We start from the raw sequence: 27200 nt of genomic DNA on the forward strand, positions 1-27200 counted from the left end.
GTGCATCCTGCCTGATCCGACAGGAGTGAGTCAGCCATGTCCTTTCCTCCTTTCCCGGGAATGCAGCACCTGGACTCTGATAGCCACTTAGAGATTCCACTCATGTCTAACTTTGGTATTGGCCTTGAAAGGAGGGGAAAAAAAATTGTTCTGAATTCTGTTGGGGCTTGTTCTCTTGACTGTCAGGTGAGGTGACAGATGGTGAAATGTATTGCAGCTCCTGTATATGGTTTCCATTAAATTCCTGCCATCTCTAATACACAGTTTGATCAACGTGTGTGAACATTTTTGGCCTGACTTCCTACCCATACAGTCCGCACTTTGCCCTTTGGGCTATGATTATTTATAGGTAAAGCTCAGCAAATTGCAGAAGTACCTAGAGAAACAATTAATTTTATTTCTAATTGATTGGGAATGAAGGAAAATGAGGCTACCTATAAATCAAATCTACACACTCTGATGGACAGAGGGTCATTGTTATGTAATGGATTCTGCAGCAATCTTGTGAAAGAGTTCTCTAAATTCCTTGAGTGTTTGTCAGGAGATATGATTTATATCCAGCCTTCATGTGTTAGCCAGTCACACTACTCAGAATTGCACGTGCTTTTATAGCAATAGTGTGAGGAAGGAAGGTTGTCTATTTTATAGGTGGGGGAAATGAAACATAAGAAGATGACCCTTTCAGCTATTGAGGGTATCATGAACACAAGCCAAAGTTCCAGAATGAGGTGATCTGTCCATGAGAATATACTTCTATAAGCAGAAAATCAGACTGTGGTGAAGAACCATATAGAATCCCTGCAGCCTTATTAGGTGAACTAATTCCATTTCAGCAAGGCTGTAATAACATGATTAAGAAGTGTAATTTGAATGTCTGATGCTAAACTAAAGCAGATGACATGATGTTTCTGATCAGAAACTGTGCTGTGTTTTTAAATAGCACTTGTTTAGAAGTATGTTCTTCAGAAGAGTGGAAAGGTCAGAACTGGTTTTCATGTCTTCTATATGTGCCAAAGTATCACAAGATGCAATTCAGTTGTTATCACATTTGCTGTGCTATCTGTTAGATATGTAGAAAGGGACTCGTGGCTGAAACAATCTGAGCTCTGTAAGTGCTGGCTGCACTGGAACAGATTAGGTGTTGTCTCATCTTTCAGAGCTGCTGCCATGTGCACTGGTCTATTCAGGGTGATGGATGCAGCCAGTGTGGGCTGCACACCTGTCTTGTAAAGCTATCAGATGAAAGCTCCATTAATTTGATAAGAAAATACTAATGCCTGACCAGGAACATGCAGCCTTATCCAAGGTTCAAGGAGAGTAGTCTTAACAAGTAATCACCAGGGCTCATAGCCTTAGCTCAGGCAATTAAAAGTGTCACCAGAATCACTTAAGTTCCTTGTTACAGCTCTTTCTTTAGGAAAGAAAGTCATTCATGTTACAGAATAGACCTGAATTAGTTCATCCAAATTTCCTTCCCCTTCCCTTCCTCCAAGGTCATAGCTATGAAGATGAAGGATGTATCCTTCTGACATGTCACTCAGTGCTCAGGAAATCTGGATGCTATTCCTGGCCCTTCCCTTGATCTAATGGATAACAAGTTATTTCCGTACTCTTTTGCCTCCATGCTTTATGAATAAAACAGGATTAACTGTGTGTCATTTTTGCTTGTTTCTTACAAAAATTCTTTCAAACCCTCAAAAAGTAATGTAGTTTATTCCTGGGCTAGGAGGGAGATAATCAGAGGTGAACCATGGCTCATATGTGATATTTTTGTTGTTCTGCAGTGTGTGTTCAGAAGATTCAGCTCAAATTAATTCCTCTTGTCCAAAGCAGCCTGAGAGCATCTCAGTATAAATATTTTATAATATGGTTAGGAATTTAATAAAAATAGAGAAATTATTTACCTTTTGTGCAGGTGGTAAATGGTAATGATTTGACCTGTTACTGAGTAAATAATTATGGTATATGCCATGCTAATTTCTTCTGGGCAGTATCTCACTTTTAATAGTCCCAATTCAAGTCTTGTTGCAGTAAAGAATACCAGAAAACTGACCTAATGTTGCTCAAACAAATGTGTTGCTCAAACATAATTATGTAATTTGTTTTAAACAGGACATACATTCTTACATCTGAATCTTGAGTTCTTATAATGTGAAGGAAGATAGAGATTTAAGGTTGTTAACAGTAGGTTTTCATCTTAGTGTGGAGTTGACTGGTTTAATCTAATTAAAAAAAATTAAAGTTTTTTTTATGCCTACAAAGTAATTTTTTTTAAAAATACATGTTTACAGGAGTTTTTAGAAATACCCAAGTACTTAATTTTATTTAAGTGAGAAATCAAAATCTGAAGGCTTGAAAATCTCAGTAGGCTTATTTTGGCATCGTTAGACATCTAAAATACCTTGACAAATTAGATCTAGACATCATTATCAAACATATGTTACTTTGGCATTTCAGCCCTGGTAGGAGATCAAGGCATCCTTAATTGCTAAGAATATGCAGGAAAAGGGGGAAAGAAGGGATAGAACAAGTGTGGAAAAGTTGGTTGAGAAATTTGAGCTAAAACTCCAAATGGAGAATAAGTGTTTTCCTGCTACAGAGCAGAAACAGAGATCAAGGAATTGATATACAATTGGTTCAGGGTCTTTGTGTTGTGCAGGGAAGGGCTGGAAAAGGTATTTTCTATTTCAGCCTATCACTAGTTCTTGTAAAGAATGTGTTTCTAGTTAATGATATGCAACAGGCTCATGAGTTTTTGAAGACTGGACCACTGAGTTCACAAGGTCACTAAAGACCAGCAGAGTGTGAGTTTACTGTGGAAAAGCTTTGTTCAGTACACAGACCTTTAGAGTAAAGATACTAGTGGCTGTCTGGTGCTCTCAAATTGTACAGTAATTTGATTTAGATTTGGTCATTGCTTATTATGCATAAATTTTATGGAAGTGTCTCAAACCAACTTTTTAATCTGCAGGTATAGTTATCTCTCCTGGATATCTATATTTGTGCTGGCACAAAGTTAATGAGACTGTCCTCTTTAAAGCATCAAAGACTTTGTTCCTCCTTGATTTTTGATTTGACACACAGATTTTTCACTCTTTTGAATGGAACTGAATTTAGCCTCAGTAATATGTATGCCCAGTCATCCTGTCAAAACAACTCTGAACATCTTTGTGCACGTTCAAAAATAGCAAAACCAAAACCTGTCTGTCCTTTGGACCTGCCTACATTTACACAAGCACTTCACCCCAAGGATAGGGCTGACACAGGACGCAGTATGTGGCAACTGAAGGTGGGATTCACAGTAACTGTAAAGATGCAGTTACTGCCATGGAAAAAAAACCCAGTATCACAAATTATCATTTTGTTTTCCCAGAAAATGAACTTTTTATAATGGAACTGCATTCTTGTCACAGCAGGACTTCTCAGTTCTGCTAGCACCTCCAGGACAGGGTGGAGGTGATTTTATTTGAGTCAAATTAATGTTTATAAGGTAAAAAAGGGTCACCAAATGTTTTTGCCTGATGAAATCAAGTCTGTTTGTGTAGAAGGAACAGATGCTGCACTGCAGCCCTGTGATAAGTAATGTTTGCAGCCTGTGCACTAAGTGGAATTTAATAGTTTTTCTTTCTGGGGCAGATTGCTTGTGCTCACTTAAGTAAACAATCTTTGCTTTCTATTTGTGATGCAGCTGCACTTCTGACAGTGAGACGGGGGAATATTTCAGGTATGGTATTGTATGCAATTATTGCTTTTCCTGCTAAATTGATTGCAGTAGAAAAAAACAAAGGTTTCTAAAATCTGTGCTTAAGATATAGAGTCAGAATTCTTAAAATCAGTGAAATTTTAACTGCATTATCTCAGGATACAATTTTTGAAAGCACTTATGCAAGTTATGAAAATAAGAGTTGGATTTCTGTTATGAAAGCATTGCCATTTGGAGATTTTGAAAATTGTATCCTGATATGTCTTTGAAAATCTTTCTCTAAAGATCTGAACCAAACTTTGAAAAATGGTATTAAGTATTTAAAGGTCTCATTTATTAAAGCAAATTCTCCCCATTACCCTTCTCTTCATTTTTTCACATCCTGACATAAGTTTGTTTTCTCACCTACCATTCTTCAGGCACTCACAGAGAAGTGTAGAGAGTAAGAGATTAGTCCATCTGTTGGCACAGAAATTATTTTTACCTGATTAACATAGCTCCCAGATTTTGGGAATATCTACCAAATCAACTAAGAGCAAAGCTTTCTGACTTTGGGGCACAAACCTCCAGAATAGTAAACCTTGTAAAAGTCCAGTTCCTGCTGGACCCAGTGAAAACTTTGTTGTTGAAATCAGCAGTGTCATATGGCCTCCCTTACCTGGACTTAGGCTAAATTTTGTGGTTTTTACTGACCAGAATATGTTCTTGGTTCTGTGATTCCCCAACTATTCCCCTGCCTTTTCTTTAGATTTGCCAGCTTCTTCTCTCCCATTTACTTTATTTCTCAGACTAGTTGCCTGGTTGTCAGACTGAGTCCTGCAAAACTGGTGCTCCCATCTGTGTGTAGTGTAAGAGGAACATTCATTTACCTCATGCCTAAGCCTCGTGGTAAAGGATACTTGAAATCTTACAGTCCTTTCTGTGTGCAGAGACTGAAGTTTCTGGGCCAAGTTGAAGGGAAACCATTTGAACCCATTAAGATAGAAGAGAAGTATGATCAGAATCAGTCTCATGTTTGAAACTGGTATGGAACTGGAAGGGGAAGAGTGAGATAACATGCACAACAGTATGGCAAGAGTATTAAAAAGTAGGAAAGAATATTAGACTGGATGAAACAATTACCTACATTATCATGTGTTCTGAGAATCCTAGTTGGTTAAGTGCTGTAAGAATACCTCTTGTGGTTTTGTTGCACTAACATCCTGTAGAACATTTTTGGAGTTCTTAGAAGAGTATTTTGGGTCAAAGTCTTTTGAGGTCTTGAGCATACTCATAGGTGTTGAAGGCTTTCTTCAAGGTTGTTTAGCACTTCTCCAAACTGAATCTTTAACTATACCCTTTTTAGGTCAATATCATGTAGCACAGAATTTTAGCATAAAAAGATCTTTATCTCTGTTATGCAGTAATTTTGCTGTATTTTTAATTATAGCATATTGATATTACTTTGTGGTGTTATTTGCACTGTCTGAAATAATTAAAAAAAAAAAAAAAACCCCTTGTGTTTGTTTTCTACAGCCCAGAGAAAGAGTCTCCTGTTGACATGGAAGTCAGGTACAACATTTTAAAAACTAATGGGAAGCTCCAGAGGTCTCTTCCAACCTCAGCCATTCTGTGATTTGGTTAACATTGTTCAGCAGTCTCTGCACTTAATGAGTTTAATATTCCCCCTCAGAAGACAAAAGGGATGTCTCTGTATGCAGCAACTGCAAGATCTAAAACAAAAACAGGTGACCCTTGATACTTAATAATGGCAGAAAATTTCTTCCTGAATGCTCAGGACTGGCAATACCAGAATGCTCCAATACTTTCCATCAGGTTGAAGATGCAAGAAGCATATTTTTTGCATGTGCAGTTACAGTACAGAACAGTACACATTTCTCTCATATCTGAAGAACATTTGAATTTGTGTTGACTGATAGTAGAGTTAATGAATTTTGCAAAATAATCAAGACAAAACTGTAGTCAGAAATCCCAAAACACACTGGAAAGGCTTTGCAATATATTATTTCTTCCATCATCATAATCCTAACTCCATTTCATTTTAAGTGCATCTATTTTCTTTTAAAAATTGCCAGCATCTGATTTTGTAGGTTTATTAAGGCACTGAGATACATATATGAGTGTCCCTTAACTAGTTGTGTTTGATCTTGAAGATCTATTGCACCTCCTGTACTTAACAAAATGAAATGTGAAATATTTCATAGATTAATGAAGACATAGATTAATGAGTTTAAGCAAACAATCTTCACAACAGAATGACTGAAAGAGTAAAGCTGAAGGGACCAGAGAGGTTCATCTGGTCCAATATCCCTGCTCAAGCAGGGCCATCCCAGAGCACATGGCAGAAGGATTGTGTCCAGATGGTTCTTGAGTATCTCCACTGAGGGAGACTCCACACCCTCTCTGGACAATCTGTTCCAGGGCTCAGTCACCCACACTGTAAATAAGTGAATATTGTTCCTTTAAACAGTGTTGTTTCTGAAGAATTAATCTGATTCATAATTAGTAAACAGGCTTGATTCTATATTAGACAAAGCTCATAATTTCCAGGGAGCTCGGGGAAGGTTTTCCCTATTTATTGCAAGGCTGAATTTTTCTGTCTGCACCTCTGTGATAATTAAGAGGCTATGGTTAGTCTGTTGTGTTATCAGAGGGGAAAAAAAACCACACTGCATTGCTGAAAACACATGGTTATTTATGCAGTCTGGGGACAGGAAGCAATCACATCCACCCACAGAATAATCCCTCGAAAGTATTTGTCTCCTAAACTGTTGGTTTGCATTCAGTCCTAAAACTGTGAAACCTTATGGATGTTCAAGGCAGACTTTCAGAGCAAGTCCTGCATACTCCACTGCAGAATATTTTGTTCTCTGGATTTTCAGCCATGTGTTTCTCACAGTTTCATTAACAGTTGATTGTCTCTATGGTAAGCAGCACTGTGGACATGAAGTAGATTTCATATATGTGAAAAAGAAGCTTGCAAGCTTTTGCAGGCTTTTTGTTTATGTCAAAATATGATCAGTCCTGATAAGCCATCCTAGTGTCAGTTTGCAATTAGGATTAATTTAGAGGAACTTAGTGAATCCTCAGTTCATGATCAGCTTTGGCAAGCTCATTGCCTGTTGCCAAGTTCCTTGCAGTAATGAATCCTCCCTGATGTCCTAAAGGCAGAATGTAATCCAAATGTGAGTGATATTCCCAGACTTTGTGCTGGTTCTCAGCATAGAGTGCATCACACTGACAGGGCCCATATCTTCACTCAACCAAAGAACACTTTCTGCAAAAGTTGTAAAAGATTTTTCCTCACAACTTAGCTGATATTTTTTAAAAAGTAAATTATCAGTAACTTTTTGATCGCATTGAGAATTAAGAGCCGCAAAGTCACAGTTTCAAGCAATGAAAAGGAGGGGAAGGGAATACATCTTCATCTTGAAATGCTCAGAGCAATTTTTTCTCAATTATTGGGATGAAAATTTCATACAAATTGAAAAAGTGCTGCTTTCTTGAGGCAGACCTGAATGCTCTTTGAATTAGATTTTGGGGCTGCAGGCTGGGCTGCCTAGGGCTTATTTTATGTCTTTTTTTTTTCTTTTGTTTAGCTATTTCTGTTTTATTTTCCAGTAAATAAAATGTATAAAGCTTAATGAAATTCTAGTGAACCATCATAAATTTCAACTTGGAAGCATGTTAGCAGAATAGTGGAATTGTGTGTTCTTTCAGGTCATCAACAAAAATTGGATGCTATCTTGGTTTCTAAACAAGCTTGGTAAAAGCCTGAAAAAAATGAGCAGGGCAAGTGACCTTAACTTATAAAGAGAAATAAAATGTAATTTGTCAAGTCAGGGTTTGAATTGCTTTCACATCCAACTAGAAATAGGCTGCCATAATGGCTGTCTAGCAGACAAAGGACACATTTGGATGAGATGTCCTATCTTTTTATTGGTTTAGCTGATAGAGCTAGGAAGAAAACAGATATGCTTTTAGGTATATGATCCTTCTTTTGGCCCTTTTCTGTACGAAGGTTGATATGCCAATGAGTTTTCCAAAAGTATCAGTTGCTATGATAAAAGATGTTGCCTTTCTCCCAGCTCTGCCTTACTGGGATCCTTAATGCAGTACAGACAACAAAAGCACAAATTCTCTAGCAGGCAGACACTTTCCTTTTATAATAAAAATAATAATAAGATTATGGTGATGATTTCTGTGAAATAATATGTGCATGTTGAGTAAGATCCTGCTGACTGTACCTGGCAAATTGTCCCTTCTGATGATACATTATGAGGGCCTTTTCACTGGGGGAAATTTAGCAAATATTTTTTTGTCTCTTTGTCTTTTGTCTCTTTTCTGTGTTCTCTTTTCTTGCCTTTATAGGCATAGAAATTACTTACTTATTTACTTTCTAATTCTAGTTCTCTTCTAAGAATGAGGGAAATAATGGCAGAGTGAACTGCCTTTGTGCATGTGTGGAGTTGTTTGGATATTTTTCAAACACTTTATCTTTCTAGAATGTCCCTCCTGAAATGTGCTGCCTAACTAGTGATCTGCTACTCATTTAAATTTTTTAAATTTTTTTATTAATCTATCCAAACAGAGCTGGGATTCAGTCTTTGATAATTTTGCTCCTGCCATCCACTCTGCTCCAGCTTTATTGAGCTGGACTCTCCAAATCCCACCTCATAGTAGGAGAAGAGGGAACAAAGTGAAATTCAGTTGGGTAAACAATTCCAGTATCCTGTTGGAAATTTATCATCTTATGTATTTTCTTGATGGAAAAGCTATTGATTGTCCTAAGGAAAGAAAGGAAAGCGTTTTTAAAGACCAATTACTAGTTTCTTCATTTACAAGAAAATGGCTTCCAAAAGCAGCAATTGCACTAGTAAGCTGGGAAGTCTTGTGTTTGTTTTTTTCCCAGGAAAAGAGGTGCAGTAGCTTATGCATCCCAGAAGCCTTGGCTGCTCAATGCCACAGTGGAAGAGAATATCACGTTTGAAAGCTCTTTTAACAAACAGAGGTAACAGGTTCCAGCACTGTTGTGTTTTACTCCCATGTTTTTTTCCATAAATATTGGAGTTGTGTGGGTCACACATGGAGCCCCATTTCTCTGTAGGAACAAACCTACCGCACCTGCCTGAATGTGACAATCCCCCCATTTGACCACATTTTTCCTGAGTGACACAAGGGACAGGATTTGTCTCACTTGAAATCAGGTGTACAAATGTTTCCATTTCCAAGGACCATGTTTGTTTAGCATGCAGTGTTCTCTCACCTGATTGACTAGTTTGCCTCTCCTGGAAGGACATCACCTGTTTCGGAATGGGAATATTGTTTGTAAAGAATTAGTGGGCTGCCTTTTTATTCAGTATAAATGCCCACCAGACATTGTAAAATATATAGAAATCAGTTGCTGGTATTCCATTCCCCCACCCTTAAAAGAAGTGGTTGATTATGTATTTGCATCCTACACTCATTTTTTTTTCTGTCATCCTTGGATATTGAAACAAAAAACACAGGCCCTGTCACCCTTGGATATTGAAACAAAAACAACTGCTAAAAATAGTAATATACCTTGGAAGAAGTTATGTTTGTTTTTCCTAGGTTTAACTATTTAACATTTTTATTTGTGAAGCTGACATAAGATCCCTTTTCTGAGCTGAAATATTACTTACTTGCCTGTGATTGAAAGAGATCCCATTAGAACAATTAGTGGCTAACAAATACGTTTTCCACTGTGTGATTTTTTCCAGCTGGTTAATTTTTGTTCCCCTGCAGGTAGGAAATGTGCTTCTCCAGCAGTATCTGTGTGGATTTTGTTGCCTTTTTTGTTTCCACAGGTACAAAGCAGTAATTGATGCTTGTTCCCTCCAGCCTGATATTGACATTCTGCCTCACGGAGACCAAACCCAGATTGGAGAGAGGGTCAGTAAACAGCTACAGGCTTCTATTTTTGGTTTAAATATGTAGAGGGGGGTTTATTATTCTGTTGATTCTTAAAATCTTACAGGTTATTTGGCAACAAAGGTAATCTTTTAGTTAAGTGTATGTTTGGGTCATTAGTCTGAAAGTTCATTGCTCAGTGAACATGGAAACACTGTCATTTATGTGAGATGCAATGATTTAAATGTACTGCTATCAGAATGTTTGACTATTCTGCAGCTGCTATTGCAGATACCCAGATTTAACAGGATATTTTTTTGTTTCTTTAGAAGTAACAGAAAAATAAATAATAATACCTAGATTTCTTTTTAGAGCCCTTTCATTTATAGAAGGGCATGTGTTTAATCAATGGCTTTATCACATCAGGGAAGATTAGGGAGTGATGAGAAAGGAAACAGAAGCCAGAGATTTGTAAACAATTTACTCTAGCATATACTGGCACAAACAAAAGAACCCCAAAAATGCCCCCTAAAACACCACGAGGATACATTACAGGCCCACACATTGGAAAAATTTCTCATGTTTCTCTGCCCAGAAAAGTCTTCTATGGATAATCCAATCAAAATAAGGAATATGAATATTCAGCTGATGTTTTCTTTAACTGTCTGTTTCTCTCCTGCTTATCTCCAGGGTATTAATCTGTCTGGAGGGCAGCGCCAGCGGATCAGTGTGGCACGAGCTCTTTACCAGCAGACAAATGTTGTGTTTCTGGTGAGTAGAAACCTTCTGTTTATGCTCCATGCAGAAAAAGGAGCTGCTTTTTATTTAGAGTATTTCATGGGTCACATGCTGAACATTGTGTTTCGCTGAGCCGAGCCAAGTGTGCACTGTGTGTTTTAAATCTCTTGACAGCTTGCCTGCAGGTAGGAAGCATTTTGTAAATGCTGCAGACACACAGGTAGGTATTGCAATTGAAATGCTGATGCTTGTCCTCTCAGTCTGTTGAAAATTCAATTTGACCGTTGCTTCTGTCTTTGGGTCTTAGAAATGAAATAGTTTCAACTGTATTCATGAAATTCCTAAACTGTCTCAGGCCTAAAATTAATGTTGCCTCATGTCTGGGGTGTTTCCTTTCTGCAGCAAACTAAGCTGCTTTTGCACCTTGAACTGCCTGTTGTATATCCTGTCCCAGCTTCAGCTATGGAAAGAGAGTGACAGCAGGTTCTAACACCTTCACAGGTGGGAAAACAGATGCATCCTACACACTCATTTGTAGTGAGCTGACTGGGTTTTCAGTTTAGGACTTCCTTCTTGAGCTCGGTTTTCTAGAAGGTTTGAATCCAGCTGTTATGACAGTGAGACATAAATCACGTAGGATTAGAAAAGCTGTGCACATTAGATGTCATCCCTAAAAGAAAGGGAGGTTGTTTAGACCTTTCCCTGTAATTAGGCTGATCAGTTTGTGCTTGCTTCATGTGTAGGGCTTTTCCTGGCAATGATCAGAGTGCAGGAGAGTAGGGAGCAGTTGGGTCAGGTTCTGCAAATCAGCAGATCCACTAGTGGTCTGAACTTGGTTTTGCCCTTTTTGTCCTTCTATGAAGGACACTCGATAACCTCCTAATAGCAGCAGGCTCCCTTATGGTTTGACAGTGGAAAAACACCTACAATTACACTTTATTTCCAGTATTAATATTTAGAAAATAACCAGGAAACCTATATGTTAGTATTGGCAAACACTCAGTTCTTTTAAGGCTGGTTTTGTAAAGAAATACCTGTGAAATTTCACTCTCACTCTCACAAATATCATATGGCTGATGTTTAGGTCTGTGCCAGGTCAGAAGAGTGCAGCAGCAGAGCTGACAACATCCTTGGTCAGCGAGCACATTGCAAACACAAATTCTGGATCATGAAGTTATTGTGTTTCCAAAGCACTTCCTAGGTGCTTTATATTGTGCTACTCTGGTTTATTAGAATCCAAATGGTCGTATTTATCTTGCTGCTAATTTCAGATATTTTTGATTTCTAATGAAGCCTGGGTTTAGTGTAATATTATAGTATGAAATAGTAACACTAAGTAAATCCTACAGCCAGTATTGCTATTGCAAGCAGAAATACCAAATCAAATCACAAAGTTTGTGATTCCATATAAATAGAATTAAGTAAACAAGTTTCCCAAAAGATGGTACAGATTAATTTATGCCTAAATGAATTGCATATAATTGATTGATTCAATAAGATAATGTAGCTCTCAAATCAAACATCTGAGCTGAGTCAGCAAAATGATCAATATTGCTTCCTCTGTGATTTTTTTTTTGTGATTCTTTGTTAATAGAGTATTGATTTATGGGGAAAAAAAAAAAAAAACAAACCAACAACTGAAGGCAGTGATGTTCAAGGGAAACAGAAATATGCTCATTGTCCCTCTGCCTGGAGCAGTAATGCAATATCTGCCACAGACCCACACTGGGACATTTTCTGGAGCCTGACAGAAGCCATGCTCTCCAGCTGTGTGGGCCATGAGCCCATCTGGAGAGAGGAGTAGGTCCCAGAAAACCCCACAGAATTGTAGAATTGACACAGCTGGCTTTACTCAGTGCTCTCTCCAAAACACAGTTCAGGGTTTGGTGTTCTGTAAATTAAGGAAACTGTTCCTCACAATTTTGGTCTGATGGCTCTTTTGTGTGTCTGTGTTGATCTACCTGGCTTTACTGGTATTCAAACCTGTCAGTTTCCTTGGATCCTGCAAGTTCTGGCTCCAAAACCTAACCCCGTATCCTCATGACAGGATGATCCTTTTTCTGCTCTGGATATCCACCTGAGTGACCATCTCATGCAAGAAGGGATCCTGAAGATGCTGCGGGAGGACAAGCGGACCATTGTGCTGGTGACTCACAAGCTGCAGTACTTGCCCCACGCTGACTGGGTAAGGAACCTCTTCTCAATTTTTCTGTGGAGGAAAAAACATGGCAGGAACATGTCTTGCTGCAAACAGTGCTTTCACTTCATCTCTCCACCAAGTAATAGTTCAGTGAGAAGATATGTAATAAAGATCTTTTGAAAATCAGCCATATAGGGGAGCCATAATTTTGAGATTCCCATCTTGGAACACCTAAATACATTGGCTTTTCATAGAGCTGCTAGTTAATACTCTTATGAAAGCAGGTTACATTTAAAATATATTGAGTATCCCAAAACATTAGTTATATTGGAAAATTTTGGCTTATTTTTTGATCTCAAAACAGTGAAATGTTTAAGTAAGATCTTTGCCTCTGCTGGGATGTTACTAGGAATTTGTGCTATCTCAGGAAAAGGTGCATTTATGCAAGGTGGATATTGAGAGGTATGGAAATATAAGGGAAAAAAACAGTGCTTCCTTGTGGTTAGTACTAGTATATAATGTATTAAGAACCTCTTTGCCCTTTGTGTGGACTTAAGATTTTAAGAAATGCATAGTATTTGATTGTTCTGTTAGGTTTCTTTTTTATATCTTCTACTTAAAAGGAAAAAAAATGCAGGTGTGCTTTCTATACCAGTTTGTAATTGGAAGTGTCAAAGATGAAGAGGGAATTTTCAGGGGTTTGGATTTTTTTAATTTTTTTTTTTTAATTCATTGGTTCCCATTGGCCTTGCACTTATTCCTGCAGTTTTCCAGCCTCCCAGATCTCCTGGCCCATGTTGATTGATGACTGCAGTTATACCTCCTAGCAGGACTTTTCTCTTTCACATCTTGCACAAGCTATAGCAGCAGTTTCCTGGTCTCAAGAAATAATCATATTGCAGCTGCTTCCTGAGCTTCATGTTGGCTCAGATAGAGTTGCAGATAGACATTCATCTTATTCTGACTGGGTTTTTGGTGAGCAGCAATTGTTACTTATAGTCTCTGCTGTGACTTTGTCCCTCAGTTAGTTGTTTACTTTTAGAGTTACCACTGTTCTCAACACAGTCCTGGTTTTCAAATTAGTGTCTTTTGGGATACTGGAATTTTCTACCTTCTTCCCCTCCCTATGAGTCCATCTTAACTTCTTTTTTATTGTTATATATCTGCAATTTTTTTAAAGGCTATGAAGGCTTTGGCAGTTCATCAGTGTAATTGTTTTAATTTTCTTTGTGAATGTCAGACCCATTTCTAGATGTTGGTGCTTTAGGAGATGTTGTATGAAAATTGCTTTCTTTTTATTATCTTCTAGATGTGTGATTTTTTATGAAATAGACTGTTTCAAACAGTAGTACAGGAAGGATTTGTATGAACTTTATAATAAAAAGTATTTATTACAGAATAGTTCATGTTTCTTCCCTAAGTGTAGGTTTCATTAATCCTTAGCAATTCTTACCCAATGGAGTGAAGAGGTATTCTTCATTTTATTAAGACATTTTAAATAAAAATATAATTTGAAGTGGATGTCCTCTAAATCTTTTCAACAAAACCCTCAGAAGAATTCAAGATCCAGCCTAGTTGCAGGTTTCCTGAATAAAGTGATCACAAAAAGATCCTTATTTTCTTTATTTTTTACCTTCTCTCTGGTGTAAATTCATAGCAATGATTGAAAGTAAATTCTTAGCAATAAATGAAATAGTTTCTTTCCCCATTCACTGCCCATGGATATTTCTGAGTTTCCAGGGAGAGAGAAAAGTAAATAGTGTATTAACTCTTTTGTAATGATGGGGATTTGCAATCTGCGTGCCTCATTTTCCAGTTGTCCCAGTCAGACCGAGTGGTGGTAGTTACATTGTATGTATAACATAGTTACACTGACACAAGCTGGAAACGGCTCCCTGCAGACTTCGTCTTGCACAGATATTTTTTTCTTTTCCAAACTGTGTCCACTATTTTATGCTTTTAAAGCGTCAGGGATTCAAATTGCCTAGCTCTTCCTTATCAGTCCGTGGTATCAGAGAAGGAGCCAGCATGCTCATATCTAATTGCCTGAATGAGGGCAAAACCTCCTGCACTCAGTGTCTTGCTAAAAGCTTTTTCCTTTTAGGAGGTAAGAGAACTCTAAAATCTTATCTTGCTAATGACTTGTATTTAGGAAGAGATCTGCTGACAAGGATCCCATTCTTCTTTCTTAAAAGCAGCCTTTTCTGAAACCATGGAGTGCAGGAAGTTTCTGGGTTTTCAGCATCTTGAAAGAAGGGGATGGAGCCAAGAGATAATGTCACTGTCTTTTTAGAAGACAGATTTGTTTGTGGAAATATTATTTATTTAAGAAAAGAGAAAATCCTGTCAAAGCGCAGACACATAGCTTTAAAATAAATACACATACCTGGCTATTTATCTCACCAGTTGTATTTCTGACTTTTTAGATAATTGCGATGAAAGATGGTAACATCCAGAGAGAAGGAACACTCAAGGACATTCAGAAATCAGAGACTGAGCTCTTTGAACACTGGAAGACATTAATGAATCGACAAGACCAAGAGCTGGAGAAGGTTTTTGATGAGCAGGGCAATCAATATATGCAAGAAAATGTTGTCTATTTTTTTTTTTTTGCCTTAATTTGAAAGATTTAACAAGAGTTGACATGCTGTGTGTGATGTCTAACTTAAAATGAATGTAGTATTAGTGCTACCATTATTATTTATCTCTTAAGATAAATTCCTTCATCTGGACATGTCATATTTCTTTGATACTGTTCTAATCCATTCTTGACAGGAAGCCCTAACAAAATATTGTCACCTAAGGAATATAAATATAGCCATTTTAGGAAAAGCTTTGCTAATATTGACAGCTGGTTTTATAGATATGCGTGAATTTACTCATTGCCTTGGGTGGAAACTTTTCAGATATTCCTAAATCAAATTCCTTAGATGATGAAGATGTTTTGTCTTTCACACTTATAACACAAGAAGAATGAGATATTAATCTTAATTCTTATTAATTCAGGATAACTGTCCAAGTTAAGATTCCAGGAGGGTTGGGATTGACAACCTGGAATGAATGTTAGATATCTAATTTATGTCCTTTGGTTTTACACAGACCTAGAAAATCAATCACGGCTGCCTGCTGTGAGATTCTCACTTCTATTTTTAATTGAGTGGAAACAGTTTCATCACAAGTAGCAATTTTTTGGTATTAAATCTCTGGTTGAAAACACATGAGCTTGTCCCTTTTTCAGGAAACAACTATTGAGGAAAACCCTGTTTTGGAAAGAACGAATCTCCGGAGGACGATGTATTCCCGGGAAGCATTGCTGAAAGATGATGAAGAGGATGAAGGTAAAGGGCAGGCACCCTTTGAGCCCACTTCCAGTACATTACTGTTTCACAGTTAAATTATATTAGAATGAATTAACACCATTCAAACTGGTAAGAGAACAAAACGTTTTTCATGTGGGTTCTGATTTATAGGAGTGCTTGTTTCCATTGCTATGACCTCTGGACTAGAGTGATTATAAGTATTCACAAATCATTGCTTCCTCCAGACTTTTGAGGTTTTTTCTTATATGCAAATATGATTTAATAATGAATGAAGAATAGTATTAAACAATATGCTGGGTGAACTTCACCTGTCAATAGCTAAACATATTTGCTTAAGGTTTTACAAAGGAAAAAGATTGCAATTGATTTTTATCCAGCCAGTGCTTTCACATTGCAAAAACATGGTTGAAGAAATTGATTGCCAGGTGCTGAGGGTTTTTGCATCTTTTTTGTATGCATTACTATTAAGTTTAGCAGGTTAATACATGCAGACCTGAGCAGGTGTTTTGACCTTAACGCCACCCTTTATCCTGGATGGGAAGACCTGGTTTGTAGCTACCACTTGCCAGTCCCTTTGTTATGTATGTCAGCATGGCTGTCCTTTTTTCTTGCACCTTGCAGAAGAAGTAACAGAGAGTGATGACGAAGACAACCTGTCTTCAGTGCTGCATCAGAGAGCCAAGATGCCCTGGAGAGCCTGTGGCAAGTACCTGAGTGCAGCAGGGATCCTCCTGCTGCCCCTGCTGCTCCTGTCCCAGCTGCTGAAGCACACAGTGATGGTGGCCATTGACTACTGCCTAGCACTCTGGACTGAGCATGCCATTTCTATCAAGATAGAGCCCGAGACAAAAAACTGCTCCCAGTGCATGGTAGGAACTGCCTTGTTCACCTTCCTCTTATGATTTAACAGGGGGTGTTCTCCTGCTGTCAACCTCTGCTCCAAGATTTGTATGCAGTGTGCTCTTTTTCTATTAAAGAGCCACTCCAAAGTGTTTTGCAGCTCAATGCATTTTTGCATACACAGTGCAGTACAATGAAGTTAAGTTTGGTGGGTTGTTGTCCTTTTGCTAGATTTATTGTATTTTAGTCACCAAGCTGATATACCTAAACCTGGGTTTCTAAAGTAATTTTGATATCAGAGTTCTCTTTAGTTTTCCCTGCACTGTTGCATTCTCACAGCAATTTGAGCTTTTTATGGTGTTCCTTGATTTTAAATTTCGCTTATTTTCTTGCAAACATTTCCCTCTCCAAAGGATAATAAATTATGATTTAAGATGGGTCAAAATCATGGACAGTTTAATTCAGGGAGCAAAAAGGATATACTCTCACATTTTTTCACTTTTGTACTTGTGTGTTTGCCATAATATTTTAATTGTAATTTAAGCGAATATTTGTGTTCCTCTTTGTTTCTTAGGAATTTGACCATTCTCCATATTCAAAAGTTTTCAGCATTCTTTGCTGCCTTGGCATCGTATTATGTCTTGTCACATCAATAGCAGTGGAGTGGACTGGCTTGAAAGTCACCAAAAAGCTACACTCTTCTTTACTAAATAAAATTATTTTGGCTCCAATGAGGTATTTCTTTGATTGTAGTAGAAGTTTTATTATAGTAATTTTGTCTTCTTTACTTCAACACAGTCTCCTAAGTGCAGTTTTTACTAAGAAATGATTGCGCATCACATATTTTTTAAGATATCCATGAAAAATCACCAAGTGTCAAATTTCTGAGTAGTTTTTGAAAATGGTACCCAGGCTGCTTGAGTTCCTAGACACAAGTCAAATGCCTCTCCTGCCCAACTGTGACTTCAGAGATTTTCTTCCTTGCATGTTTAATTTCTCTTGGCAGTTTTTAACTAGGGAGAAAACACAATTGTTGATCAATATGTGGTGCAGATAATTCATAGTATGCTTCATCATCTTAATCACTGGAAATATTTACTGTCAGGCAGTGATTGTGCAAGTCTAGGAAAGGTAATGATCTTAGACAAGTGTCATTACAGGCATCATTAGAGTATACTGGGATGTACTTTGTTCCAGCAGAAGCCTTGGTTATCCTCCATAAGTTTTTTTTTTCCTGTGCACGAAAGCAAACGTGTAGCTTGATTCAAACTTGCAGCTCTAGGAAAAAAAAACTTCTTATTTTTAAGCTAACTATATTTGATCCAAAAATCATGGAAAAATCACATACATGAAAAACCTCAGACTTTTTTTTAGATTTTTTTTCCAGAATAAAATTAGACTTGAAGTTCCACGTGAGTTATGGAACAGCTAATAGTTGCAGAACAATAATATAGTGCGCATTTTGCATATCCAAATGTCATTTATTATATTATTCCAACAGTAGTTATTCTTGTTACAATTGTCTCTTCCCAGAAATATGCAAGACTTTGCAATTTAACTTCTTTTGATTTTTTCCTGAATTGAAGTGGCTTCAAATTAAAATCTGAAAGAATTTTTTCAAGTGTAATCATGTGATATCCATGGCTTAGGCAGTAGAGGGAGCTGAGGACATGCTTGCAGTTGTAGGATTCTAAGTGGTTGTAAGTTCATGCTTGTGGTTGTAAATTCAAGACGTTTCCATTTAATTGGAAAGCCATAGGTACCTGGGCAAAATGAGAAATTTTCCTATGGCTGTCAATTTATTTGCTTGTTTCTGTGATATGGTACCTACCTTAGGTAAGACAAAATAATAACATAATAAGTTCTAATATCAGTATTGTAAACTTTGCCATTCCTTTTACCATTTTAGGTTTTTTGAAACAACACCTCTGGGAAGTATATTGAACAGATTTTCAGCTGACTGCAATACCATTGACCAGGTACTGATTAAATATTTTCGAGCTCTCAAGTTATCCTATCTTGATCTGAAAAAATGGGGTTTCATTTATTACAGACTTATCTAGATGAAGCTTATGGATGAACTATGATTTTGACTGTATCAGTTTGCGTCATTATTTTCTCAGTTCTGAATGAGCTCCTCATCTTACATGCACATTGAAAAAACATTTATTTTGCTAAGATGTCCCATATAGAAAAGGGAAGCAAAATAAGATCAATAGTGACATCCCTAAATTAGAGAGTATCTACTTTGTGAGTAAACACATTCATTTGAGGAAATGAAATGAGGAAAAAGCAAATGCTATTGCCCAGAATAGAAATGACTGAAATTCAAATTACTATTACTTACCCCAGACTGCACTGCCAGGATTTATGCAGATGCTAAAATCATCTACTGCATCCCATCTGTAATCCTCTGACATGAGGACTGTGCTCCACAATGCAGAAGTGAAGCAGCCCCACAGAAATCCCTTCAGATGTCCCCAAAACCAACCCAGTGGTAAATTCAAGAGCAGACCTGTATGCTTAAAATGCTCAAAATACACAAGGAATAAAATTTTTGAGGAAGCAGAAGAAAGGAAAAGGAAGTAGTGTTTTCAGCTTGGCATGTAATGGAAGATGCTGTGTGCTTTTTTCTTCTCTGCACAGCACATTCCAGCTACCCTGGAGTGCTTGAGCCGTTCCACCTTGCTGTGCGTGTCTGCCCTTGCTGTGATCTCCTACGTCACGCCCATGTTCCTCATTGCCCTGGTGCCCCTGGCAATCATGTGCTACTTCATCCAGAAGTACTTCCGAGTCGCCTCCCGGTAAGGGCACAGGCCATCACCACCCTGGCAGTGGGGACAATTCCTCCAGTGCAGGAGTGAATTGCGGTGCAGGGGAGCTTCATGTTTAAATTTGGTCCTGTCAAGGCTGTGGCGCTGTCTGCAAGTGGGATAAATCCACTGCAGAGGAAATGTGTCATTTTGCAAGGGCCTTTGTCGGCAGCTCTTCAAGCAGAACTTCTGGCATGAAGCAGACTCTGCATGAGCAGGGTCTTTGTGTGTGATCAAAAGTTTTTGGAGTTCACAGGACACAAAAAAAACCAACTGGTTTTTGTCCTTCTTTAAGGGCTGTTTCCTGAGTGCATGCAAGAAAATGTGGACAGGGAAACTGAAGTCTGCCTGTGCAGGTGAAAGTGGAAATATGTTAAGGAGAGGCTGCAGAATGCAGCATAACCATGGTGGTACTGCTAGCCATTAAGGATCCAGTGTGCACAAACCCCCTCTCCTGTACTAGGTGCCTTCCAGTTTTTAAAAATATGAACATTTTACTTGTATCTGAGACCTTACTCCTTCTAGTTTCCCTCTTGTGAAATGTTTGCAGCAATGCAAAAATATACATATCCACTCATATATGCACAGATTGAGAGGGAATCTGCAAGCAATTTACTTCCTGCTGGAAGAAATTGAGACTATATAGATTTTGGCCTACATGTGCTTTTACCAATATGAGGACTAAATATGACATTGAGAAATGCAACTTAATAATGAGTGCAGACTCTCATTTACTGAGTTTGAGATGCAGTTGGCTCAGTAGTTATGCTGTTATCTGGGGGTGCACTTTGTCTTCTGCTAAACTTGAGCTCCTATTTGCAGCATTCATTAAATTGATGTTCAGTACAGAGGCAGAATGGTGTTTAAATGAATAAAAAATTGAGTACAAGGAAAAGGAATGTAGGAGAAAGGAGGGAAGGCAGTGAAGGGAAAAGACCCATTCAGAATTCCAGCTAGTTAAATGTTAAAAGAAAAATTCTACTGGGGAAGTCATTCCCCTGCAGCACTGCTTTGCAGTCTGTCTGAACCTTATGTATATGACTGTGGTGATGCTATTCCTTTTCACTCCCTGGGCCTGAGTCAAGAGAATAACTGCCCAACAAAACTGTTTTTTTACAAAATTATTTTCATAACCCTCTCCAGGGACCTGCAGCAGCTGGATGACAGCACTCAGCTACCATTACTCTCCCATTTTTCAGAGACTGTTGAAGGTCTTACCACCATCCGAGCCTTCAGGTATAGTTTTTTTTTTTAAGAAACATAGATATTCAAAAGTGAGGTTATGTCTTAAACTGTTCTGCCTGGAAAATCCAGAGTCATCACAACATGGGCAAGGGGGGATATCAAACATTGAACAATTTTAAGTATTTTGTATGTAGAGGAGTCACTGTAAAAAGAACAAGCAGATGTGGGTCATCTGCCCTGTGGTTGCTGTCCAAACACTTGCATGCAGCCTGAAAAAAGAACTTGAGGGCAATTGTGATTTAGGAAGCTAAATTAGCCTGCAATTACCACAGTGTGTGGTGTTGCAGATGATGGGCTTGGACAGTTTCCATGGCAGAAGTTATATGCACCAACTTGGTACAGACTAATCTGTGTCCATGTCCTGGGCAGATAAGCTGTGCATGCTGCTGACTTCAGAGACTACAGTAGAGCCCTGCATTGTTTGTCAGGTTGCTAGCTGAAAATGTGGGTGTTTACACTGATTTTGGAAATACACAAGCTGGAGACAAAGTGTTTCCTTGCCTGTTTTGGTTTGTTTTTCCATCCACATAAGCTCCCAGGAGGGCAGTCCAGGAATACCTGATAATGTGCCTGGATTCTGTATATGTGCTAGAAAACTGGCGGTAGTGCTTGATACCTCAGAGGTACCAATAAAAAACCACTGCTGAGCTTACCAGCTGCTTTCCCTGAACTAGGGCTATTCTTGTCTTTTCCCAAGTGACTCAAACACGGTCAACTTTTCCACTAGATTCCCATCTAGATGAAGTCTACATAGTTTGTCAGTTAATTACTGTTACCCTTCTATCCTTGAAGCAGTAGGGTTTATTTATTCCTCCTAACCTATAACTGTAATTTTGTAATAGAAAAAATGCACAAAGGTAACTTAAACAATTTTAAATAGGTTATAAATAGATCAAGAAGAACAAAATTAAGAGTTTGTTACTTTTGGACTGAAGGTAGCTTACCCAAGAGTGGTAGAGCAGCTTAATGTTTTCCATTAATTACTGTTATTGAATATTTAATTCATTAAGTGCCAACAATGTTCTATGGTTTGTAGTTATGTCCACATTCAATTTTCAGGAAAATCAATTTTTCTTTTAATTGTTGCTTTTCTCATTCCTATATCCTTTTACTTGATCAAGGGTATCTTTGAATTACTATGGCTGTATATTTTCTGGTGTTGATACAGAAAGCAATATTCAATGCCATCTAGCTAATATTTTCAGTCTGGCAGAGCATTCCCTCTTGATTCTTCCTGTCACCTTGGAATTAATTCCTCTGTCAAAGAATTGTGTTTGGTACCTCCTTTTTCTTAAATTCTGCAGTAAGTGACGTGTCTCTGACCCAGCCAGCCATGTGTGTTCAGTGAGCTCTGTGTTCCATCTGTCTGCCAGCCTCCTGCCTCAGCTGCTAACCCAGTTATTTTTAGGGCTGTGTAGCTTTTCAGCTGCCTAACATATTAGTGGAGTTTAGACTTGCTAGTGTGAGCATCCCTAAAAATAACACTAACTCAGGAATTCATTCTGTTAGGAGGTGCCAGTTGTTCCTGAAGTGCCTTTACCCTTGGTTACTTCCCATCCTGGATTTGTTCAGAATGCACATGGAAAGAAATGTACAAAAAAATCTGGGGGAGTTCAGAAAGACAGCTACTGCTGCACCTACAAAAACACCTTCAGCAGATGCCCTGGCCTGATTTATAGTTTATTTTGATACTTCAGATAGCATTTGTGTTAAACAATCAACAAACTGTAAATACGAAGGAGTCTGCAAAGACTTGACTTCTTTTTAAGAATATCTTAAAAACCTGGTAATCTGGAGACACTTTCTGAAGAGATTCTGATATTTTTGCATCAATACAGCAACTGTGGTAACTTTGTATCCCTGTTCTGCGTGCATGTGCATGACTGACTCATGATGCATACCTCACATTCTCTGAGTATCTGCATCACACAATTCCTCATGGTATGGAGACAGGGATGTTAAATGTGGCTGAATTGGTTGCAGAAGCAGCACAGCCACGTCTGTGTGCCGAGGCTCTGAAGGCAGTGAGCCCTGAGGAAAGGAAGGGACCCCTAGCCATGACATGGTGACACTAATGCCTGATTTAGAAACAACCATTCTGCTGTGCACACACACCAGCGTGCTCAGAGCCAGCCCAGATCCTGGGCTGCATCCAGAGCCCCGTAGGCAGCAGGGCAGGGAGGGGGTTCTGCCCCTCTGCTCTGCTCCAGTGAGAGCCCACCTGCAGAGCTGCATCAGCTCTGGGCTCCCAGCACAGGAAGGACAGGGACCTCTTGGGGTGAGTCCAGAGGAGGCCACAAAGATGATTAGAGATGAAGCACCTATCCTTTGTGCAAAAGCTGAGAGCTGGGTTTGTTCAGCCTGGAAAAGAGAAGGCTTTGAGGTGACCTAATTGTGGCCTTCCAGTACCCAAAGAGAAACTGTGAGAAAGATGAGAGAGGGCATGTAAAGACAGGACAAGGGGAATGGCTTCAGACTGAGAGTAGATTTAGATTAGATGTTAGGGAAAAATTCTTTATTGTGAGGGTGGTGAGGCACTGGTACAGGTTGCCCAGAGAAACTGTGGATGTCCCATCCCTGAAAGTGTTCAAGGCCAGGTTGGATGGGGCTCTGAGCAACCTGGTCTGGTGACAGGTGTTGGAGTGAGATGATATGTAATGTCTCTTCCAATCCAAGCCATTCCATTATTCCCTACTGCACACAGCAGACATGTCTCTTATGTCTTAGCACATGGCTAAGTTGTGGGCAGCTGAATTATTTATTTTCCTCAAAATCATAAACTTTTTATGTAAAGTCATTACTGTGCTCAGAAGAAGGATTTAGTTGCTCTGCAGTGAACGAGTTTGAAAGCTTCTATAAGCCATGTACTTCTATATCAGTATTAGGAGAGCTGAGTTTATAAATAATCAATGCTTGTCACAGCCATAATAGCTAAAGGATAAGGTAAAGTTTCAAAGGGGGAGACCAAGTGTATTAAATTTTATAATGTAATAAAAGGGGGGAAAAGGCAAGATTTGGCTGCTTAAACTAAATCTTCAGGCATTTGAGCTTTATATCGCTACCCTGGAAAAGACTTTTGTGCCAGGCTTGTGCATTATTAGCTGTAATTGTTGATACACTTGATTATTGACATTACTTTAATTTACAACTATGCAATTAAATATGCCCAGCTAAAAGGGGTAACTGGCTGACTTGAACACTTGCCAAGACCCCAGCAGGGAATTACCTCCCATACCTGCTGAATTCATGGCAGATTTCATTGGCACAGCTATTCAGATGAGTAGGTGCAAATTCACTATAACAAACTGTAAACAGGCTTATTTGTGATTAATCCTGTTTTGTGTACTGTGCACTAATTCCTTGAGGGAAGGGAAACAGTTCTTTCCAAGCGAATAATTTTTTTTGTGCCATGTTCTTGACTTCCATTTTCTAGAGTGCTCCATTTGCTTAATGATAAGGACAAATACATTTGTTTAATATGGGTGCTACTATAATGGGAAGTTCTTCGAGTTTATACTTTTAAAATTGTTACCATGGCACTAGGTAATCTAAATTTTAGGCACTATGGTGATATAAATTTCTAGGCACTATGGTAATATAAATTTTAAAACCTGAGCTTATATGATTGAGAAAAACTGAATTCTGCAGCATTAATGCTTCTTTTCACAAGTACATGCATGCATTATTTTTCTCATACATATTTTAAATATTTTAGTTTTAGATTTGTCTCTCTCTCTCAATTATCATGTCACAAAATAGGTTTATAAAATGCCTAGTGGGATCTGGAAGTCCCAGAGAATTTCAATACAATAATCAATGCAATAATATCCATAAATTACTGCTCAAGATACTGCACAAATACACTTTGTCTGTGTCTAATACAAAACTACAAATGATGTTACTCTGAACTATGAATAGGCTGATTTATACCCTTGTGCCAAGCTGTCCATAAGAACATACCTCAGAAATTAAATTTGACTTTGTATTTTTCTGACACCCCAAGGCCTGACTCCTTTTTTTTTCTCATTTCCTCTTTTTCCTCTTGCTTTCCTGCTTTCTTCCTTTTTTTTTTTTCCTTTTTTTAGGTATGAAGCCAAATTCCGACAAAAACTTCTTGAATACACAGATTCCAACAACATTGCCTCCCTTTTCCTCACAGCGGCCAATCGCTGGCTGGAAGTTCGCATGGTAAGTACATCATCATTATTATTGTGTATACACAAGGAATTTTTGACTTTGTTCCAAATAATCTGATGAGGCATCCAGCAGTTTTTCAGCCTCATCTCAAAGCTATACCTTTGCCCTCTATGTCTCTCTGACTGTAATGAGCATATGCCCAACCCATCCTGGACACTGAATAGGGTATGAATTTTCCCCATAGCCTGCAGCTGTTTTTCCAAGACAGGAATAGTTTTCATGGGTCACATTGGCTCCTCTGTGTGTGAAGAGTGATCAGAGCTAGTTGAGCTGTGCCACCAGCCAGCATGTCATTGTGGGACTGTGTCAGTCAGTGGCAGCAGCTTCTGCCTTGTGGTTTCCTAGAAATGTTTCAATATCTTGGAAGCTCTTCGAATGAGCAGAAGGATGTAGATAAGTCTGAGTCTGTTTCATGGTCATCTGAGCAACACCAAAGATATTCAGTGGCCTGTTTTCTGCTCAGTGAAGTGGCCTGGCATGAGAAATGATTTATTAAAAATAATTCTCTAGGAAGCAAGTCAAGGAATTTTATGTTGTGGAATGTTATATCATGATTTTAAATGCAGGTGTACTAATGCTGTTCTGGTAACATGGGCTTCTTTTAGATGTGCTAAATGTATGTTAATTAACTTTTCATGTCATACTCTATAGCCTCATTTTGGACTCTTTCTTAACTGGTACTTTTTGCAAATTTAATTCAGGTATTGGGTATGACTTGAATACAATATCCTATATTATTATCCTATTTTATGTTCAGGACTAGACCACCTGAAGTCCCTAATTCTGATCAATCAGAACTAAACAGTTCAAACACAGACAAATGACAGTTACCCTCCTGCAGCGTTTGTTTTCTAGTCTGTTACACAATTTTACTCAAAGAATTGTCTGTGGGAAGTCAAATCACCAATGATTTAAATTAAAGCAGAAAAAGGCCCTTATGGTAATAAGTGAGTGCTGTGCAAGAGAGGCTTGTTTGAACAGTTGTGGATGGTAGGAGCTTAGCAGCAGCAACAGAGCCTCCCAGCAGTTCATCATCAGCCACAGAGATGAGATGCATGAGCATTTCCCTCCTATCCCAGGTAACATCAGCTGCATGATTTCAGCCACCTCCATTACATGCTTAAGGTATCTGTGTTGACTTCCCCAGCACAGCCCTGCTAAAAGCAGTAAGAACGGGTTCCTGGTAGAGTCTGGATGGAGTTCCATGGGGTTTTCTGCCTGTGTTTGGAATTTGTGCAATGGGTTTGTTATTTGGTGTGCAAAATTATGAGAACGTTTTGATCCTTTGTAGACTTATAATGATGGAGCTTATTCATATTCCTTCAGGAGTACATTGGAGCATGTGTGGTACTCATAGCAGCTGTCACTTCTATTACCAGTTGCCTGTATAATAAAATCACATCAGGACTTGTAGGCTTGGGACTAACCTATGCTCTTATGGTAAGAATCTCAGGATCCTTTCTGTCTCTCCCAAACATTTTTTTGTAATTCCTCAGGGCACAAAGATGAACAGGAAGATTGAAGGTGTCTGTACATCTATAGTGGGTACTGTAACATCATGGAAACCATGTGTTTACTTCAGTTCACATGTGATGGTTGACATATTTGAGTGTATGCTTTCTTCAGCTTTGAGATCAAATCTCATCAAGGTGTTAGTTCAAATATGTCAACAAGACATGAACAAGTTGCATCATAATTTTTTGTATCATCTTGCATTGTGAAGAATACATTTTCAGTGCTTCAGTTGTAATTATTCCCTGGTATGTCATTCTAGATTGTCCAAATTTAAGTTACCAAAATTGTCTTTTCACCTGTCTTTATTGTTCCCCCCCCCCCCCCCCCCCTCTTTTCTATTGGTGTAGATCAGATCTCCACAGTACCAAAGTATCTGTGCACTGCAGTTAGGAAATGTAACCTTTAGTCGTTGTTGCCTCCCTCTTGGTGTTGTACCATCAAGTGCATTCACAACTTCCACTTACTGAGGCATTCCTGTGTAGGAATATAAACTGCATGCTGGTCAAATTATGCAAACTACTAAAAATCTGGAATTCAGTCTTGTATTTGCTTTACATCAGGTGTCTAACTATCTGAATTGGATGGTTCGTAACCTGGCTGACATGGAGATCCAGCTGGGGGCGGTGAAAAGAATCAATGGCCTTCTCAAAACAGAAGCTGAAAATTACGAAGGGCTCCTTTGTAAGTGCAGTTTTGTGCAGCGTGCAGAAAGAGCTTGCTGAAATTTTAATGACTTTGCAGTGTATTGCCATGAAAAATGTAGTAAATCACCTAATGAACCAGCTAATTTATTATAAGAGGGTTGATGTTGGGTT

The 27200-nt window shown here is 38.5% G+C and overlaps 1 protein-coding gene across 1 annotated transcript in view; it reads left to right on the forward strand.

Moving 5' to 3' along the window:
- The window catches only part of ABCC8 (ATP binding cassette subfamily C member 8), a 79467-nt gene that overhangs the window by 40754 nt on the left and 11513 nt on the right, over positions 1–27200 (forward strand). The window contains exons 17-32 of the mRNA XM_053945790.1: positions 3689–3724; positions 5219–5254; positions 8616–8714; positions 9535–9619; positions 10268–10348; positions 12363–12500; positions 14882–15007; positions 15694–15793; positions 16397–16644; positions 17190–17350; positions 18525–18594; positions 19262–19419; positions 20572–20664; positions 24759–24861; positions 26197–26310; positions 26946–27066. Coding sequence (XP_053801765.1) covers positions 3689–3724; positions 5219–5254; positions 8616–8714; positions 9535–9619; positions 10268–10348; positions 12363–12500; positions 14882–15007; positions 15694–15793; positions 16397–16644; positions 17190–17350; positions 18525–18594; positions 19262–19419; positions 20572–20664; positions 24759–24861; positions 26197–26310; positions 26946–27066 — 1769 coding nt within the window. The remainder of the gene's footprint in view (positions 1–3688; positions 3725–5218; positions 5255–8615; positions 8715–9534; positions 9620–10267; positions 10349–12362; positions 12501–14881; positions 15008–15693; positions 15794–16396; positions 16645–17189; positions 17351–18524; positions 18595–19261; positions 19420–20571; positions 20665–24758; positions 24862–26196; positions 26311–26945; positions 27067–27200) is intronic.

The sequence above is a fragment of the Vidua chalybeata genome, chromosome 6 (genome assembly GCF_026979565.1).
Source record: "Vidua chalybeata isolate OUT-0048 chromosome 6, bVidCha1 merged haplotype, whole genome shotgun sequence".
Lineage (NCBI taxonomy): Eukaryota > Metazoa > Chordata > Aves > Passeriformes > Viduidae > Vidua > Vidua chalybeata.